Source organism: Molothrus aeneus, chromosome 5, assembly GCF_037042795.1.
Source record: "Molothrus aeneus isolate 106 chromosome 5, BPBGC_Maene_1.0, whole genome shotgun sequence".
NCBI lineage: Eukaryota > Metazoa > Chordata > Aves > Passeriformes > Icteridae > Molothrus > Molothrus aeneus.
In genome coordinates, this window is record NC_089650.1 from 4,702,714 (window position 1) to 4,722,778 (window position 20,065).

General features: G+C 41.0%; 1 protein-coding gene across 1 annotated transcript in view; it reads right to left on the reverse strand.

Moving 5' to 3' along the window:
* The window catches only part of BCL2L13 (BCL2 like 13), a 39,403-nt gene extending 19,338 nt beyond the window's left edge, over positions 1-20,065 (reverse strand). The window contains exons 1-5 of the mRNA XM_066549634.1: positions 19,941-20,065; positions 13,616-13,776; positions 5,384-5,494; positions 4,294-4,450; positions 2,291-2,360 (exon numbers count right to left, since the gene is read on the reverse strand). Of these exons, the coding sequence (XP_066405731.1) occupies positions 2,291-2,360; positions 4,294-4,450; positions 5,384-5,494; positions 13,616-13,739 (462 nt within the window). The 5' untranslated portion in view covers positions 13,740-13,776; positions 19,941-20,065. The remainder of the gene's footprint in view (positions 1-2,290; positions 2,361-4,293; positions 4,451-5,383; positions 5,495-13,615; positions 13,777-19,940) is intronic.

Consider the following 20,065-nt stretch of genomic DNA (forward strand, 5'->3'; position numbering starts at 1 on the left):
TGACTGAAGAAAAACACACAGAGAAAAAAGTTGGCAGGAGAAAACTTCTAGGGAATCATTATAAGATCCACTTTGCTATCAGAAGATAGCTGATTGTGTAAATGAAACTCTTGTGTCCACTACACTATTGCAATCCCATTGTACAATGTTACAAATTTAAATGTACACAAAAAAGAGACAAAGAAAGTTCAGAGGAAGCTGTATTTTTTTGAGGAAACTAGATTCAAAATTATTGCAGTTCTGTGTACCTTTTGACTATTTCAACTTAAAATTAACCCAATTCTTCACATGATTATTTCTTAGATTTTTGTTGCACTATTCTTTGCCCCCCTTAATCAGTAAGAATGGGACACTGAGATAACTGCTACCCTACTCACCAGTTCAACTGGCTCTCCATACCAGTATCTGTTGTCCTTTCAGATGATGCACAACAGTGGGATTATGCATTCTGGATATATGTATTTAATCAGTTTTAAGCAAAAAGCATAAAAACTCAGCAGTGCCGTATTTAAAAAAAAAATTATGTTCATTTTATTATAGAAATTCAATTTGCCCTGTCTGAGGTGGTTTGGAATTTTTTTTAAATGAGAGCCTTATTTCAAATAGAAGATGAAGACCCTTGTCCTTTCCAGAATTCAACATGAACGTGTTTTTGTAACAGCTTCTTCAGAGTAAAAATTAAGCTGACCTGGGATGGCAGGAAAGGTATCCAGATTTCTTCTGTTACAAAACACAATTCTGATTAAAATGATAAAGGAAATTAAAAGGAAATGAAACCAACATAAATGTACTTCATCTCCTCAAAACAAAGATTATTGAAGGAACTGCTGGGCATTCCTGGAGCTCCAAGCTACCAGAAAAACAATACAAACAGATGCTATGCTGGGGTACAAAACTTCCCCTCTGGTTTGCTTTTATGGCATTTTCATATGGACTGTGTGTGTGGCAGCAGCAAATGTTACAGGCAAGCAGAGTTGATGACAGAGATGTTCTGGATGATGCTCTCCACCACAACTGATGGGGACTGAAATCCTGAGCCCCAGGAGCTGCAGGAATGCAGCAGCAAAGGAGGCTGGATCAGAAAGCCCCAAACGCAGCCCACTCATCCAGCCAGGAGGATTCATCCATCTTCAGGAGGTGGGGACGCAAAGCACATTGACCTGAGAAGCCCCATGCACCTCCTCCCTTGCCAGCTGAGCCACAATGCCTGGTTTTATGCCTGGCTTTAGCTTTCACCAGCTGAAAAGTGAAATGTGCTAGCTTAAGCCACCTTCTTGATAATCAGATTTCATGGTTGTTTAAACCAAAATGCTGTGAATCACAAGATGACAAATTGAAAGAGCACACACATAAAGCAATGATAATTGCTGGAGCCATGGGCAGTAACTTGTCATGCAATGTTTATTAAACTGCTGTACAAGGGCCCACACCCTTGGTTAGATGAACAGTTTCTGAAGTAAGCAGGGAAATTTAGTCAGGAAAAAGTTTTTCTTGAAAAAAAATGCAAAGGGGGGGAAAAGATTTCAGACTACATTTTAAGAAAAAGACTACATTTTAACACTCAAATTGTGACTACATTTTCAAGTAGTTATTTCATTCTTTCATTCTTTTTTGATGCCCACTGAACCCATCAGAGAATGATTACAGTGATGAATTCGAATGATTAATGAAAGATGAATCTTGGAAGAGTAATCTACTCATTCTACATTAAAAGTAATTTAAGATAATTCATTTACAGATTTGCATTTTGTTTAAAAAAGAAGATTCCTATCATTTGACATAACTACTCTTGAAATCAGGTAGGAACACCATCCCTATGTTTTCTGAACAATTTAAATATCATGAAGATACTGTCAATTTTTATTTTCACCATGTTCAGCCCTCTTTTTTACATTTATTTTAAACCTGATATTGAAGCAGAGAAAGAGTAGAGAAGTGTTATGAAAAAACCATCTCAGATTTCATTCCAAAACTGCTGCACGAATTAACCTCTCTTGGGAATTAAAAAAAAAATAAGTCAAGCAACATGTCTAACTTTCCATTTTACCAAACTAAAGGAAAGTTGACCTAACACTTCAATTCAGCAACTTCTAGCTAAATTATCTATAAAACTACCCACTATGTGCACATCTACCACTCTGAGAGTGCCATTTATTTCATACTAAAACCAAGTTCTTTCTATTTCTGGCCCTCTGCGAAGAAAAGCTGCAGCTAGTACAACAATATGGACATCAAGGAGATAAAAGACATATCCAAGGACACATCCAAGTGCAAGAGACTGATGTGGTACCTTGCTCCACCCACTGGCATGAGCAGATGCCTCCTGCGTGCGCTCCCGATACTCCTGATATGTCACCGGCCTGCAGAAGTTAAACCAACACTGAAAGTTATAAAAGGAAACAAAAGAACATGAATAAAACAAAGTTCTCAGTTTCCAGAGAACAAAATATTTGCACATGTATTACAGCAAGTCATTTTCAAGAGCTACCAAGTCTTGTGGTTCAGGACATAAAACACCAGCACCAGACAGCGTCAGGAAGGCATCACCTTTCTCCCACTTGTACACTTTGATTTAACTGGTGAATTTCCTAATAATTTGATACTCTACAACTTAAAAGACATTAGATAAGTAGGTTGTCTGATATGCTAGAACATTTCTAAGCTCTTGCATATGTTTTTTTTATAATCTAGGATTTTAAAGAGAAAATTCGACTAAGAAACTCAGGCCAATGCAGAGTAAAATGCTATGGACTAATACAGACTGTTTGACTATATTAACATGTCAGAGTTGAAACCTTTATTTGCAAGAAACAGCACTTTTGATCACAAAACCCCTTCATACTTCAGTAGATACCTCTATTCTAGATTTATCACATCTCTACCTCTCTGAATTGGGATGATGAAATTCCTCTCTTCCAATGCTCTTTCCTCCAAGATCATTTGGCAGCTAAGAGTCAACAGCAGCAAAGGCTTTCTGCCAAGTGACAGCAGAAGATGCACTGCTTCAAAAGCAACTGTCAGCCCAGACCATTACAAAAGGCAAGTTCAAACTTCAGTTTAATGGAAACAGTGGTAACTGGCATTGCAGAGAAAATTGCTTATTGAACTCCAGGAACTTGTCAGGATCTAACAGCCTACTGTACCCTAACACTTGTTTATATGCCTATCAGAGGGCAGGAAAATAAAAGCCAAGTTAATAAGTATTGCATGAAATAGCACTACTCTAGCAACAGGGGGAAAAGAACTGAGTTAAAGCACAGTGGGGAAAACATAATTTAGGTTTGTCATTTTAAGGGCATTCTCTTGACTTCCTTGGCACATTAATTCTTTGAAACCAAATCTAAATCAATCAGTGGGATGAGCAGAGCAGGAACAGCTGCAGGAAGGATATTATCAAGAGATTAAACAGTAACTCTAGTTTGCCTTAGAAAAAGGCAACACGGTTTCACAGGCATTTCTGACTTTATGTATGTACATGCATAAACAAAAAATTACTTAGAAAGCAAATATTTTCCTATAGAAAACCTAGAAAGCCTAGAACATCAGAATATCAACAAACTAGAACCCCTTAAATGCATGGCTGCATTTATGCAACTCTTCCTAAAGCAGCACCTTCCAACTCCAGCTCTCTACCAACACATTTTGGAGGTCACTCAGAAAAGCCTCAAGTAGTTCATGTAGATCCAATTAATTGCAGGCTCATCATTTATAACAGAAAACCAAGCAACCACAACAATTGTACCAATTTGCAAAGACATTAATTAAGGTACTAGCACGTCAACTGCAATGTGCTATTTACACAATAAGCTTAAGCTGGCAGGACAGATGTTAAGGCCCCAAGGTTAGCCCAGGGGCCCACATCTGCTTCAGATGTGCACCTGAAGGGTGGTCACAAGGTTTGTAATACCATCCTCTCCAGGAGACTCTCCCTCTCATCAAGGGCCAGACCACAAACAAACCTTCAGCTCCACTCTCTAAGGCTAAGGACATTAATGTGGCTACAGCCCAGCATTAATGAAACTGGCAATGGCAGCAACTCAAACTGCTTGAAGCAGCCTCAAAAATTCAGCAACAAAAGCTTAGAAAAATTTTAGAACTTACATTGCTGCAAAGGGCAAATACCACAAAGAAGTATTTGCACATTACATTGCAAAACAAAACAAAACACCCAGCCAGATAAAGGAAGATTGAAAAAGAAGGAAATGCAATACAAGATGCAGTCCCAACTTCAGCATTCCAGCAGCAGACACAGTGCAAAAGGAAACACCTTTGAAAAAGCAAATGGAAACTCACTTGCTAAGCAAGCTCTGCAGTGCTTTGTGCAGATGTTCCTTCAATTCCTGGGACACTTTCTCCCCCAGATGAGCCAGGCAATCTTCTATTGAGCTCTCTGGGTTGGCAGGGCTGAACACTGGGGAAGTGTGGCAGTCAAACCCTGTAGTGGTAAATGCTGAGAGAAGAAGGTACACAAAATCAAACAGATTCACAGAAGAACATCAACGGACTCAGATTTCTTATCCCAGCAGTTTACACAGTTTACATAAGGGATGAAAAAAATCACAGCTCTGTAGTCAAAGCATACAATGAACAAATCATAGTAAAATTGTCCAAATACATTCTGAAAGTGCTACTTACAAGGCAGAGATGACTTTGAGCTACATTTCCCCACCAGCTCTTGTTTTACAATTGCATCCTAAGCAGCAAGTTTGCTGAATGTGCAGCTATTCTCCCATTTTAAGCTGATGCCAACCCTGGCATCTTCTCATAGTGAACTGATCCTCACATGGACATCTCTGCAGCAGTACTAGAGTATCAGTTTTTAAAATATTATTTTGTTCATATAACCTTTCCCTTCTCAGTTTAAAACTTCTAAGAAAGCTCCATATGAAAGAACTTAAACAGCTCTAGAGTGTTTCTATTTCAGATTTCTGATTTGCAACACACATACAAAGCAAAAATGGGCTTGAAATCATTCCTTGCTGGGAGTCCTATAAAAGCCACATCTCCAGGTCAAAGCATATCACAAAAAATAAACCTGGTGGAAGGGAGAAATCTGAAGGTTTAAGTGCACACTCCCTGACATATCAGCTCCTGAGGACTTCTGCCATCAAGTGCAGCAGCTTTAAGGGTTGCTTACTTTTCATTATTTATAGTAGACTATTAAATCTCATCCAGTTGTTTGCTTTGGCCAGGCTCCACCACTCCAAATGGTAACGTTTAACTATTTTACTCCATGTGGCAATGTGTACAAATCTTGTGGGGGGAAGAGGATAAAGAGATTCAAGGCATTCAAAAATCTCTTTAACTGGAGTACCTGTTACAAATTAACCACCATTACAGTGCATAGAGATTATGGATTGAAACTGGAAAACCTGAAGAGCACCTTCCAAGATTTCTTCATCAAGACGTTTTAGCTCCTCCTCGATTTCTATTTTAATCTTCTCCAAAGCCTCTTTCTCCAGAGCATGTTGTGCCATAAGCTGTTGTTGAGTCCCTGAAAGAAACCAGAGAAATCATTCAAATATTTTAATTTCATGTTTCAAACAAGATAGAAAATGGAAGATGGTATTGAAATATTAAGTATAAAGGAATTTGAGGTGAACACTGGATTTCAGACAGCAGCAAGTATGATCCCTCCAGAGGACTTACTACAAAAGTTTTATTACACGAACCCAGAAACAGATAAATTTCCAGGCCTATTCAAGGTAGAACTGGTGCTTCAAATAAAAATCAAATCATGAAAAGTAAAATAAAAAAAAGAACTGTAAAGCTACAAACAGGATACACAGGAACTTTAACAGCAACGTCTTCCATTTAAGACCAGAAGCAAACCAAGGCACATCAACAATCAGCCATCACACCTAATGCATTTACTACAAAGCAGACCGGCATAAGCTTGATTTTTAGCAGCAAAATATAAAATTTATATTGATGCCTACAAAATCTACAACATTCTCAGAGCAACTATGCAATGACATCAATTGAGAATCCTGAAGCCTGTGAACTGTGCATCATTTCCCTGGCCGTGAGGAGTCCACAGGCCACAGCTGAACCCACACAGGGTTCACAAGCAAGACTAGAAGCAAAGGACCTCACAATTGTCAGTCAGTTGTCAATTCTCCTCTCTTAACCAAGAAATTGAGGAATTTGAAATGGCTACATATCCCCAGAACTCCCATGTCATGGTTTGGGATCACAAATACATTTTCCATGTGCTGACTCTAGATACTGGGAACAGAAGTTGTTTCAGCCATATCAGTCAGGGTTACACAGACTCTCAGTCATCTTAATCATTATTCTGTACCAAGAGACACAAAACTGTTTCCAAATAAACCCAGGTATTCAGGACATCTGAATTTCTCACCCTTTCTGCACCTACACCCAGGGCTACAGTTCTACCCAGACACCCAGACAATGTTCTGCTCTACAGACATTCTTCACTCAGTGAAGAAAACAAAAATGGAAAGGATTTGTGTCTGTAATGTTGGTGCCATCTGACTCAATTTCCTCCTCATCACTTTCACTTCACACCCATATCTTCAGGTAAGTCCTGTAACAGCCAGGGGAGCTGTCTGGCACATCTTTTTTCATTCCTGGGTTGGAGGCACTAAATCATAATTTGGTGGTCTCGTGAATGACAGCTTTGTGGCCTGTCTCCTTTGGTTTGGTTCTCTGCTGGAACTCACTTTAAGTGTTGTCTTGCCTTCCCTTTTCTTCCACAATGGACACATATAATCACTAAATTTCATAAAAGGGTGTGTAAAAACTGTAAAAGCACTTAACACACACAGATGTGTGGTTAACTACACACTAGTGAAGTACACTGTGCATTTTCTGTGATTAAAAATACACTAGACAATAAGCTTTCAAGGTCTCCTACAACTGAAAAAGATGTTAAAAATCCACAGTATCAACCCACTGAACATGTGTTAATGCTTAAAAACTCAGCACAAGGATCCCTCTAAACCAATGTATGCTTAAGTCAGTATAAAATGTTTTCATATATTTCTGTGACCAGTCACTTTAATTCCATTTGACTTAACCACATATGTTCAGAATAACTTTACTTAGCTTCTTAAATCCCTTCCCAAGTAGCATCTCTGCCACGCTGAGTAATAAATTCCAGAGAGGAGCAAGCTGTTCCTCCTTTTGGTTAATGCCCTGTCAGTCCCTGTCAGGAGTCCCTGCTCTGGAGTCAAGTGCAACAAGTGTGTGCAAGTTCAGCCCTTGTGTGAACCTGTGCTTTCCCTGAGCCTGGAAGGACAGAGGAGCAGCCATTCTCACAGGAATAATGTGACAATGATCACCCCTGACAAGCTGTCATACCTGATAACAAGTCACCCAGAAAATGGAAGGAAGAGAAATTCCACTGCTGCCAGTGTACAAAAGAGCTGTTTAGATAATCAGCACAGCACTCCATGGTTTCCATCTCCCAACACCCACAACTTTGCAGCAGCTGCTGATTCTGAGAGCACCTGACTATTCAGCCATGCCAAAACATCAAAACCCCACCCCTCCCACAGCAGTGACTTTGCACTGTTTATTCCCCTAATAAAGAATGGATTCCTGCTTTCTGCATCTCCTGGATATTGACTGCTACCAGCAAACGCTGCACACAGCAAAGGTCCTAAGTGAGGGGTATCTTTTTCTCAATTATCCAACTTCCAAGTCACAAACAGGCAGATGAAAACAGTAAAACCAGCTTGTTTTAGGTGAGAATATATTTTCATTGTCAAAGATGCAAATGGTCACACCAGAAATGGTGTTTGTAAGAGCCATAATAAGCACTGAATGCTTTCCTGTGCTCCAGAAATGAGTTTGCCTCTTCTGGGCTTTTGGTGAATCAACTCTGCAAGGCTCTTCCCAAGCCAGTCTTACACAACCAAGTTAGTGCATTCTACTTTCTTTTTATGGAATAAATGTTCACTTTGGCACAGTTATGTTCCTGTTAAGATTTTGGGTTTCAGGTATCTGGAAGTAACCTAAAAAGCAAAAGAAAATGTGTTCTGAAAGTCCATCAAGCACTGCATCAGGGAGCATCTGACTACTAAATAAATGTAATACTTCAGTAAAACTCCAGAAGCTCAGTAGCAATACAAGAGTAACCTGTTTGCCAGGGTTGATCTCAGGAGGAGGAGGGATGGAAGTCATTCATCAGAGCTAGACAGTCTGCACACCTCACTCTACAGTGCTTGAGCCAAAATTTCAGCTAACAAGGGACAGCAGGGACTATAAAGAGAGACTAAAAAGATGTTATGTCTTTGGAGTTCAAGGGAATGAAGGATGATTGGAAAAGAAAGCCACTGATGTCACAGATTGCTCCTGAATTCTTTTTCTTTCATGCCTGTAATTTTATTTTAACAATATCTTCATTTTTGAGTTCTCCTAGGTCTCTATATTAACTTCTGTCCAGTTGACTTAAAAATTTACTTTCAGCATGACTGTAATATTTCTTTAACATCTCTCATTTTTTTAAAACATTAAGTAACACTCTAAAATTACTGTAAGCTCTGAGAAGTGAAAAAGATATACAAAATCTCTTTACAAATGTATTTATCTGTTTCCTTTAATGAAAATACATCCATTACACCAGCAAACTCCAGACCATGGACTGCCACACATAGAAGTAGCCCTCAATTGCAGAGATGTTTAAAAGAAGCTCTTTATAAACTCTAAGAATGCTCAGCTTAAAAGGAACTGAAAAAGTTTAAAATATTAAAAAGATACAAGATATTGCCCATTAACAGTATTTTTTTGTGAGCAGAGAGGAAGCTTAACCAAGTGGGAATTCACACCCCAAAAAGCTCCTTTTCCTTGCCTCATTTAAGAGAATAACTTCCTTATTACCATGAACTGGACTGCTCTGACCTACAATGTGAATCTTTACAGCCCAAACAGCCCAAAACCAACCTAAAAACAGTTTCCTACAAGCCAACAGTAGGTACCATGTGTGGGAAACCAGGAAAATGGCTTGATCACTAACTCCATGCATCACTTCATATGGTAATTCCAAAAAGACAATAAATGGCCGAAAGGACACTGAGGACCATAATTGGATTAAAGTGCTGTGGATAGCATGCACCTCAGGGAAACTGTAAAACTGTCAAAACCTTGCTCACCTCTTGACTAACCTATGTCACCATGCAGTAGTGGCACTGACTATAAACTTTTCAGATGCTCTGGAAACTAAGGGATTATTTAAGATTTTTCACTCTGTCAGAAAAACACAGAAAACCTAATTTTCTTCACAGTGTTTGTTGTAGCCACAAGCTCATGGGATGATGTCAAGCAATGGGGAAGTAGATTAAAATAGAGAAATACATCAAAAGTCACTCCTTGATAAAATATAAACAAACATTTATAATATAAATACATTGAATCACAAAACCAAAGTACTTTGACTCACTGGAAAAGTTAATAATACTAACTGCAGCAGAGTGGAAGCTTCTGTAATGAGAGTGACTTCAGGGGGAAAAGTGTAGAGATATTTTCCAATACTTAATAATTATTTTCTGTGTCTGAACCAGTTCTTATAGGTATGAAAAGAGTTCTGAAAAAATACAAAGCATCTCTGCACAATCTAAAGAACAGACAACTGAGAGCTTCCACATATTTTAAATATAGGTACTGAGGGCTTCCACACATTTTAAATATAGGTACTCATCTGTTGCCTCAAACCACATTGACTTATACAGGTGATGCTACTCTATGTGTTTTATCAAATTATCTGATGTGTTCACCTACCAAAAAGTAACAGAATATACTGCTAATGGATTTTGCTTTAAATAAACTGCAGTGACTGTTATGCAGAATCATTATTCTGGAAAAACTAATGGGAAAAAGCTCTCTAAGCATTGGCCAGTTAAATTTGCTGGATTTACCTCTGGAGACACTGAAATCCATTACAGAAGCCTATAGAGCTATAATGTTTAAAGATTAGCTTGCTCAGTAAAAGTGTCTTTTCTTCAAGAGTCTGGAAAACTCTGGATGGCTTTCTCTTCAGTCCCTGTGCTGAAAAGAAGATAGCAAAATAAAAATTTCCAAGTCCTCATCAGGTGTTGATTTATATCAACCTTGTTTGCTTGGAGCCAGAAGTGATTTTAGTGCTTGTAATTGAAGCCATCCTTCTTGCAACAAAACCAAGACCAACCAAGAGACCCAAAAGAAAACACAGCAATGTAATTTTCTATGTAATTTCTCTGAATTTTTTATTTACTGAAAAAAAAATCCTCCAAAAATCATCAGTCTTACAAAGCACATTAGACCTACAAACAATGAGAAGTTTTAACTGGAAATCTATCAATCTATCTTAAAATTTTATTCTTATCTCAGTTTTTGAACAGAAAGACATACACCAGAAAAAAAAAAAAAAAACTAGTACAAAATGCAGGAAAACAGAGGCAGAAGGTGGTAACAGAGGTAGTTCTGGCAGAGATAATACAGTACCACTCCTGTTGGGAAGGATCACTTTTTTGGTTGGGTGGTTTTGACCCACCAGATACACCTTCTAGTTTAACTGGAGTGTCAAAACTTCACCAAAATTTGGGACACTGAGGTAGAAGGAGACTCAAGGGAAATACAGAAACCCTACCAACACCTAGGGCACCTTTTTTCCTCATCTCCCATGTGTTTGGTACACATGCATGGAGAGGCAGAAGATCCCCCAGTGGGTGACACAAGGTGGCTGGAACTGGGATCCTGCACTGAACTGCCCTCTAGAGGAGTCCCTCTCTCTCCCTCTCAGGCAGACAAGGAGCTCAACTCCACCAGGGCAAGCTGAAACTTGTCTTCCTGGATACTCCCAGTACACTGAATATGATTCAGAAAACTTACCAGGAGTACAGTCTTACTTGGATCTAAGAAAAATAAGTGAAGAGAAGGTGCTGCAAACCTTAGTCAAGACCTCATATGAATGAAACACAAAATACAGGAGTTTGTTCTGCAAGTGGAAAGGAAAACAGGCAATAGGTAAAATTGCTGCTTCATTGCTTCCCATGGAAGGTCTGTCAGCACAACATCCAAATGAAACCAAAATAAGATTAAGGACAGGTGTTTTTTATTGGAATCCTCTCAATTCACAAATCAATGGTGTTCAGCCATAGAGTAGAAAGACTCCTGACCAGCATTCTGAAGTGCCACAGAAATCTACAATGGAAGGAATTTGGGATCACTCAAAGTGTTGAATCAACAACTGGTGACAGTGCTTGGAAAAGACACTGGCAGGCAGGAATGCTGTGCTCCTGCTACTCTTCCTGTGTCTGTCACCAAACCCAGAAGTCTCCTCCTCAAGATGGGATTCCGGACAACAGCTCATTTCTATTTACCAGCTTTCTCATCTCTTGTTCCCACCAGGTTTCTCAGCTCACACTGGGGACTGTAACACCCAGTACACCTCCCAGCAGTGCATTAGGCAGGGCAGGAAATATCCATTATGGGCTGTGCTCCCCTCCTGGGGATTGCAGATTACAGCCAGCAGGCATCAGCCAGGTGCCAAAAAACAAGGAGATGCTCACTGGGTATGTAAACTGCTCAGTCATCAGTGGGGATGCACACAGAACTCTGGAATAACCACACACAGCCCAGCAGTGCACCTCAAAAACTGCTTCATTACTAGCAAGGTGAGCAAAAGTGGGAGAAGGGATTTTTAAAACGTAGCTAGCACACAAAAGAAACCACTCAAAAGCATGGAAGGCAGAAAAGCACCACCAGGAAAAGTGAGTTAGGAAAGAATGAAACAAATCCTGAAGCAGAAGGATAAAGCATTTGCTTAGTTCAATACAGCATGAAGGCCATTCAAAGCATTACAATACAGAGTGAGAAACGAGTAGGCAAATTAAAAGTAAGGCAAAATTATTTAATAATAAAGATCAGAAAACAGCAAAACCACTGAAAGACAGACCTAATTAAAGTGAAACATGACCAGGAGAGGAGACATTGTGGTCACTGCCTGGTTTGGGAAATGAGGCGGGGAAAATGTAGGAAGATTTCCTCTTAGAAGTTGTAAAGTATGAATGCTTTAGAGTATTTCAGTAGCAAATCAAACTACGGGCTGCTGTGACACAAGCTAACACATCTGAACAATATCTGAGAAGTAAAATCTTAAGTCACTACAAAATTTTAATTTAAGAATTTGTAGCTTCCTCTTTAGAGAGTTTAAATATACCTCTGAAATTCAGATTAGAAGCTTAGAGGTTCCAGTAATGAGAATCAACTGATTCTGAAAATGAAAGGTTTCACCTCAATTTGCAAATACTTCAAAGGTAACTACAGCCAAATCATTTTAAAAGCTTTAAGACTAGCATTTCCCTTTCTGAATCTTCTATTTCTAGAACAAAGCAGACTCTTACACATTGAACCTTTATATGTACTCAATACATTTCCAGTTACAGCCCAGTTATAAATGGGTGGGATGTTCAGAATAAGATGTCATTGCTAAAATAAGCACATTTTTCAACATAGGGTTTTATGAAACAGCTAAGGTGCCTCTCCTTTCATGGACCACAGATGCAGACAAAATGGAAGTAGCAAACATACCTTAAATACACAAAGGTATTTATGAATTACAGTTTATTAATTACATAACATTAATTTAATGAATTACATATAATATAATATTTGCTATGTGATTTAGTACCAAGCAGAAAAGCAGGCCTGCCATAATCTTTTCTTTTCAGGAATTTCTCACTTGATGACAGGTAAGTTCAGTAAATGACAGCATATGCATTCTTAAATGATTGTTCAAAGAAAACAAAGATTCTGAAGACTGTCTCTGTTTGGTTTGGGTTTTTTTTCAAGTCTCCTTTCATCAGAATAAGTTCTGAATCACAGAACTAGTAGTGACTAAAACATCATTAAGAAGTGACAAGTCACACAGGCAATCCTGACAAACAACATTGCTTAAGTGCTTGCCACCACAAAATAAAGAACAGTTTTATATCCTAGCTTTATGTGAAACACAATCTACCAAACTTATTTAATTCTGCCTTCTATTTATTTACTTATCCTCTTTTTTCCATAAACCTGTCGTGGAAGAAACATCTGACTCTGTGCAGCCCTTGACTTTGCATAAATAAATAAATAAATAAACAAACACAAGTAGCACAGGCCACATCTCTGCACCAGCACTGAGTGACAACAACAGCAGCCTCAGTGTAATAGGGCAAAACTATTTAGCACAGGAGATTGCTCAAGACACCACTCAGTTTATGCCAATAAACATCACCTCACCCCTGCTTACTTCCACTTGTGTCCCAAAAAAATAGCAAGCATGGGCTGAAATTCTCATGCTGGCTCAACAAAGGTAATATATATCCCTCCAAAGGTAATATATATCCTAGCCTCAAGACAACAACTAAAACCACTTATTTGCCTCCCAAACACCAGTCAGCCCTGGCATAGCTCAAATTAAAACAGTAATCTACACACAAACAGCTTTGTTTCCATCAGCATCTCTCATCTTTAAACTGAAACGTATTCGTTTTTCACTGAACAAACCAAGAGATTCATTACACCGAACATCAGGCTCACGCTCTGCACCCCTGCAGAAACACCCCAAGAACTAATTGCAAACCCAGCTGCACACGGAAATGGCTAGAGATGAATATGCAAATATTACCTTGAGGTGGAGGAGGAGGAGGATGCTCCTGTGGCTTCTCCTGTGCTAAAAGGCCCAGGTAGCTGAGCACTACGTATTTGGTTTCATAGTGAAATCCTACAGGCACGGCAGTAGCGGACGCCATCGGGGTGGCTGTGCTGCGCTCGGGGGAGCCAGGAGGGCTGTCAGGGAACAGGAAAGGGGTTGTTGGTTGGGTTATAAGGCTGCAACATGCAACAGGTCATGAACCCACGCGTAACAAGGAATTATGTAACAATCCTGAAGCAATATCCAGGTTTTTGCATTCTTATTTTAATAATAACCATGCGGAGTAAGCCCAGCTGTGCCTCAGTGCAGCTCCTGCCTGCTGCCAGCAGTGGCATTTCCCACTCCTGCCTGTCACAGTCATACTCCCAAGCAAAAGGAGCAGTCCCTCAGCACAGGTTTTTGTGAAATTGGTGTAGCTGCAGAGATTTATTTTTTGGGCTACCAATTGCCCCAAAACAGAATTATCAAAAATTGTTGACCTGCCACGGTCACGCTTCCATGCAAGCAAAACAAGCAGTCCCTCAACACAGGTTTTTGTCAAGTTGGTGTGGCTGCAGGGATTTATTTTTTGGGCTATCCATTGCCCCAAAACAGAATTATTTTTTTATTTATTTAACCTCTTTTTTTTTTTTTTCCATTATGATACTAAAGGTGCTTCTATTTTCTGATTTTTTTATCTTTTAAATAATCTGGACTATTGAGTCTATTGTATCATTCACATGAAAAAGTTGCATTTAGAATTAGAATTATCCTGAGTCTATAATTTCCTTGGGTTGTGGACTAATAAAAAACTGCACTTTTTGCCCCCACAGATGTGTATAGAAGGTTGACCTTCAGTTCTACAAGCCTCTTAGTAATCCAAGTCACAAACTTGAAAAGGACAGAAGTTGTCAGAGACCAGGCAAGTGTCTGTTAGCTGAAATTGTGTTTTAATTTGTTCTATTGCAAGTCACAAACTTGAAAAGGACAGAAGTTGTCAGAGACCAGGCAAGTGTCTGTTAGCTGAAATTGTGTTTTAATTTGTTCTATTTGCAGGATGGTTAAACTTAAGAGTGGCCATCCTCTAGTCTCTGAAGAGTCCAGCTCTTCATTTCATTGACTAAAATGCTCACCCATTGTTTGGTGGTTCCATTTAAACACACTGGTCAGAGGTGTACTGATGCTTTTCAATGACAGTACGTTTCACAGTTAATTTTTCCCAATATTTGTGGTATTTAATTCATTTTGATCAAGTTCTATATTAGATTTTGAGTTTACACCTCGAGCTGAAAGTGTAGGCCAAAAACAAGATGAAGCAAGCCTCAGTAGGGTGGAGGGGAATTGTCAACTGGCACAGGTCAGTTTTCCACAGCCCTTCTTAATTCCTTGCTGTTACAAGAACAAAACAGCTGGAGTACACCCCACAGAAAATAAATCCCACGCTTGGAAGTGTAAGTCAGGGCTCAGAGCCTATGGATTTTTATGGAAGTTAGAAATGGACCATTAGTCTCATGTTTTGACAGATTCTGAACATTTCCTTAACCACAACATTGGTGAAAAGACAGGTTCTGAAGAGTCTCCCTTTCCCAAAGCCTCCCGTGAATATTTTCTCTGCTTTCACAGATTTGCTACTGTGATTCTCAAAACATGAAACACAGAAAAAGTGACCAAAATTGCCTCGAATTAATTTTACTGTTCCAACATCAATGGAAAACATCTGGTCTACAGAGTAAATTCCACATTCATTGCAGGGATTGGAAGAACAGATGGTTGTTTGTCCTGGATTTCTCACCCAGACATTATTAAGTATAAACCAGAAATCCACACCTAACAGCAACACCTGGCCAAAAAACTCCTCCCTGTTTCACTCTAATTGTTTTGTTGCTTTTTTCAAATATCCAAATAAGACCTGCGGGAAAAACTAATGTAGAGAGAAATTAAAAGTAACATGGTGAAAGTAAAATCTCAAACAACAACATGGAAGTGGGGAAAAAACCATGCAAGAGATGAAAAGGATGTTTGAGATTAATCAACATGTTTTAGCTCTTTTTGTTTGGCCAAGTCTGGATAACTACCTCCAACATGCTGTCAACTTAAGGGATCAAATAAGGCTATCCAGGGGTTTCTGACAAACTCTTCAAGTTATGTTCTCCAGGACTTCAAAGAGTCATTCCCAAACAAGCAGTAGCCCATTCTTGGCCACCAGAATGGATGTGTAAATGAAAAGCACACAAGGAAGACTGTGCTACAGAACAGGCACTGAAAGAGCCAGATAATTTAGTAATGTGAGACACAGTTATATTTAGAAGATTTTTTTAATCAAGTTTAAAGTTTAAAGCAGTTAGAATGAGCAAAATGCTAAATACAAGGAAGAGAAATTGGACCCTCTCAAGAGAATTAGGGATTGCACTGGAAATGCCTTGGGATTAAAGAAAGAATCAGGTTCCAAAACCAAAGAACAATATGCAAATGAAGCAATAATAATAATAATAATAATAATAATAATAATAATAATAATAATAATAATAATAATAATAAACCAAGAAAGCAAAAGAAAAGCACTTGCCTGTCTAGCTGTTCAAGATGCCTGGGCTAACTTCTAATCCCTCCTCCCTGAGAAGGAATTCAGATTAACAGCAGTTGCACACTGGTTACTGAGGATAAACAGAACTAGAACTGTGCTGTGGCATGGTTGCTGTGGGAGTAGGTAGCTTGGCAAAGAAAAATTTACCACCAGACTCAAAGCTGTAAAAGGAAAAGAATTGGTGTAAAATTGGCTGGCTATTCTCTTTAGAAACTCTAGTTTCTGAAACTCATTCAGTACTGAAAACAGAAAAGGGCTCTCTGATGAAGACCATACTATGGCAGGCCTGCCTCTTGCTCCTTGTATTTAAAAACGCCTGAAAGGCTTTACCAGAAAGGTTGAGTTGTGTCTTTGCTGCAGCTTGAACCAAAGTAGCAAATTATATACAAAGGAAACAATAAACTTGGAGTCAACACTTCATCTATGCTGCCTCTTCCATCCCAAAGTGATCCACAGGCAGCACATCCTGCTTCAGACACCTAAGAAACCACAGCACAGAAGAACCACAGCTTTTGCTGTAACAACAGTTACCCTTGAGCCTCTTCCAAAATTGAGACTTTTATACAGCAGGAAGATCTGAAAAAGAAAAAAAAAAAAAAAAAAACCCGCTCTGAAGACTTTAGGATCCTTTAACAATAGATCTGCTCTTCAGACCACGTGCAGTCACCACACCATCACATGTTGACATCACCAGGTGGGAAAGGTGCCATTCCCCAAAAAGCAAAAGCTCCCCAGCCTGTTTCAGTTCTGGTTTGTTCAGTAGAGATCCACAGCCCTGAAATCAAAACGCTTCTCACAATGCCTACACAGTGAATGGGAGCCCTTCCAGACAACCTGAACTGATCTCTCCTGAAAAAAATCAGCCTGACAGATGGTCCAGAGACATCCAGAAACTGTGCTGTGGACCAAAGAACAAGCCTGGATATATAATAGAGATTATTCTTCAAAATATAATTCCAAAACAATGCAAAAAATTAAATAAAAAATAGTTGATGAAAACAAGCATGATATCCAAAACAGCACAGTGCAACAGGGAGGCCTAATTCACAAAAATTACAGCTCAGCACTTCTGAGGGGAGGAGGGAAAAAAAAAAAACAGAGAGAGAGGGAGAATGAGACCACTGCTTATTTAAATAGTGGGTAAAGTTCCCCTGGGGAAAGAATGATTAAAAAAATTACCTTGGTGGATATATTTTGAGAGGCAGTTTATAATGAAATGAGAAAGGTGACTCAAGAATTTGAATGGAAGAAATCTTCAAATTCACATACAAGAATGTCATGAGTGGAAGTGCACTTCAGAATCACTGATTTTCCTCTGAGAGAAGTCCACAGCACAGAAACTGAATGACTCCTTTAGGATTGAGAATGACTGGTTTTGTTTACAAAGACAAACACAAAAATATTGACTCAGATCCTGTAAATATCTCAGAAAAGGCCATTTTTCAGGAATGAGGGGGATTGAAAAAGGACACACAGCTTCAGAGACCAGATCAGAGGAAAGAGAGCTCTCCACTAAAGGAGCAAAATGGAAGAGAGTGCAGAAAGTGTTTAAAATGAAAAGCTTGTACAGGAGATGCAATGGAGCAGAGGAAATAAGGAGTTACACAGACTCCCTAGGTCTCAAAGCCAGGGCAAGAGGGCTGCTTCTGGTTTAACAAGATCTCTGCAGGAATACTGTCCTTACAAAACTACAGAGATCAACATTATTACCAATTACTCCCTACAACAAAAATCACCTTTCCCAGTTCCTGCACCCTTGGGGGACAGAAGGCTATACCTGTTGAAGCTGACTTAGCTTGTCCCTCCTCCGGCCCTGCTGTCACTTGTTTCATGTGGGCTGAGCTGCTCAAGCGACCTGAGAGCAGGAGTTGCAGCAGGACTGACATTTCCCCATCTGTCACGTCCTAATCCACAGCAGAGTTATAAATTGGATAATGGGCAGCACAAGCCTACCAATGAATACAGCGAATATAATCCCCAGCCATGAGGCCAGCCCGTGTTTCAGCCCCTGTCTGTAAAACCCCACTGGGCATCAAGATGTGTTTGCTTGCATCATTCAAACCCCAAAATGCAACATCACTGCTCGACTGCCCAGAGCAGTTCAGCTGGTTTTTACAAACAATGGCACCTATGGATTTCAGAAACAGCAGCACCACGGCCCTCAGCTTCCACTCCAAAATGGAACCGCTCCAGAGCTGGATGCATTCCCCACCTAGAGCCTCACTCACCAGCCATAAAGCCAGTCACCCTGTGAGCTGCTGTGGCAGAACTCCTCCTGCTGCTGCTGAATTATTGCAATGCACCCACAGCCCCAGCCAGCGAGTGCTCAGCCAGGCAAGGGCAGGCACAGAGGCAGCAGGACGGCAGCACTGCAGCTCAAATCATCTTTAGGGCCTCCTGACCTCGATATGCTCACGGTTTGGGTCGTCTTCCTGCCATCAATCTCTGCAACAGGCAGCCACGCTCAGCTCAGCTGCACCTACAGCCTCGGTGCCCTTTACCAAACGCGGCCAATTTCAAGGAGCTGCAGGTCTACAGAGCCACACCCCGTATCAACAAGATGGAAAATATTCAGGCACTCTGCAGCCTTACCAGATGTGGGGATTTTGGGTGAGACTTGCATGTGTGGGCTAGTTAAACCTTGCAGCAGTTTGTCTCTGAAGAGACTTCCCATAACAGGCAGGACTATCCAAAGCATCCAGTTGTGATCAGCTTGGGAGATAAATTCTCCGGAGTACTTTTCCAACTGTGTCTGAGGGTATGACTAAGAGATTGTTTATAATAAACTGAGAAATGCTCAGTTCAAACACGTCAGTTCCTACTGGAAATGAATCAATACTGCAGCCACTACTGATCCTCTGGTGGCACTTAATGGATAGAAATACTGGAAAACATAATTGTTCTTTATCTGGACAGTGGCTGAAGCTGACCTTTGACAGAAATGCAATTAGGTGGGCATTCTAGGCAAACGGGATGATTTCTCTTCTAGGAAGAAAAACAAAAGCTGCACGCGTTACCCACCACAAAGGTCCTCAATCCTTTACAGCTTCAAACCATCTCACCACAGCATTAAATTATGACAAGCACAGCTTTTATTAACGAGCTCCCATTCACTTTATGCCTTAAGGTGCCCGTTTGGGTTTGAGGAGCTGAAAAAAGCCGTTCCAAGTTTCAGCGGCGCCGGAGCCGCCGGCGGGAGCGCAGCGTGAGCCCCTCAGTTACTACGGCGATGAATGAGAGATTTATTTATACCCGGGCGGGCACGGCGGCGGGATGAGTCACCGGCGGCGCCGTGCGGGACTCGCAGCATGCGCGCGGCCGCGGCCCCTGCAGCGGGGGAGCCGCCGACGGGAGCCTGGCACGGCCCCTTCGCCACCGCTACCCGCCGGGTCCGGGGGTGTCCCGAGGGAGTCCCGGGGGTGTCCCGGGGGTGCCCCGGGTCCTTCGGCCGCAGCGGGGCCGGCAGCGGCACCGGCCGCCAGGGGGCGCGCCTGCCCCCGCCGCGCCCCCGCCGAGACGCGCGCTCCCGGCTCGACGCGCCCCCCCCTCCCACCACTCACGGACGGGGGTGCGCGCGCGGGAGGGGGCGGGAGCGCGCGGGGCCGCCGGTCCCCGCTCCCCCACCACCCTTGAATTAATGAGTAAACGCAGACAGACAGGGAAAGAAAGAAATAAACAAACCAAACAAAAATAAATCAACAACCAGCCCGCCCGCTCCCACGCCCGTTTCCTCACCTGCGGGCGCCGCGGGGAGGAACTGGAGGTGGAGGAGCGGCCGCAGCTCCCGGGTCGCTCCCGCCGGGGGCGGTGAGGAGGGGAGGGGGGGAGGCGGGAGCGCGCCCGGTGCGCGGGCCCTGCCC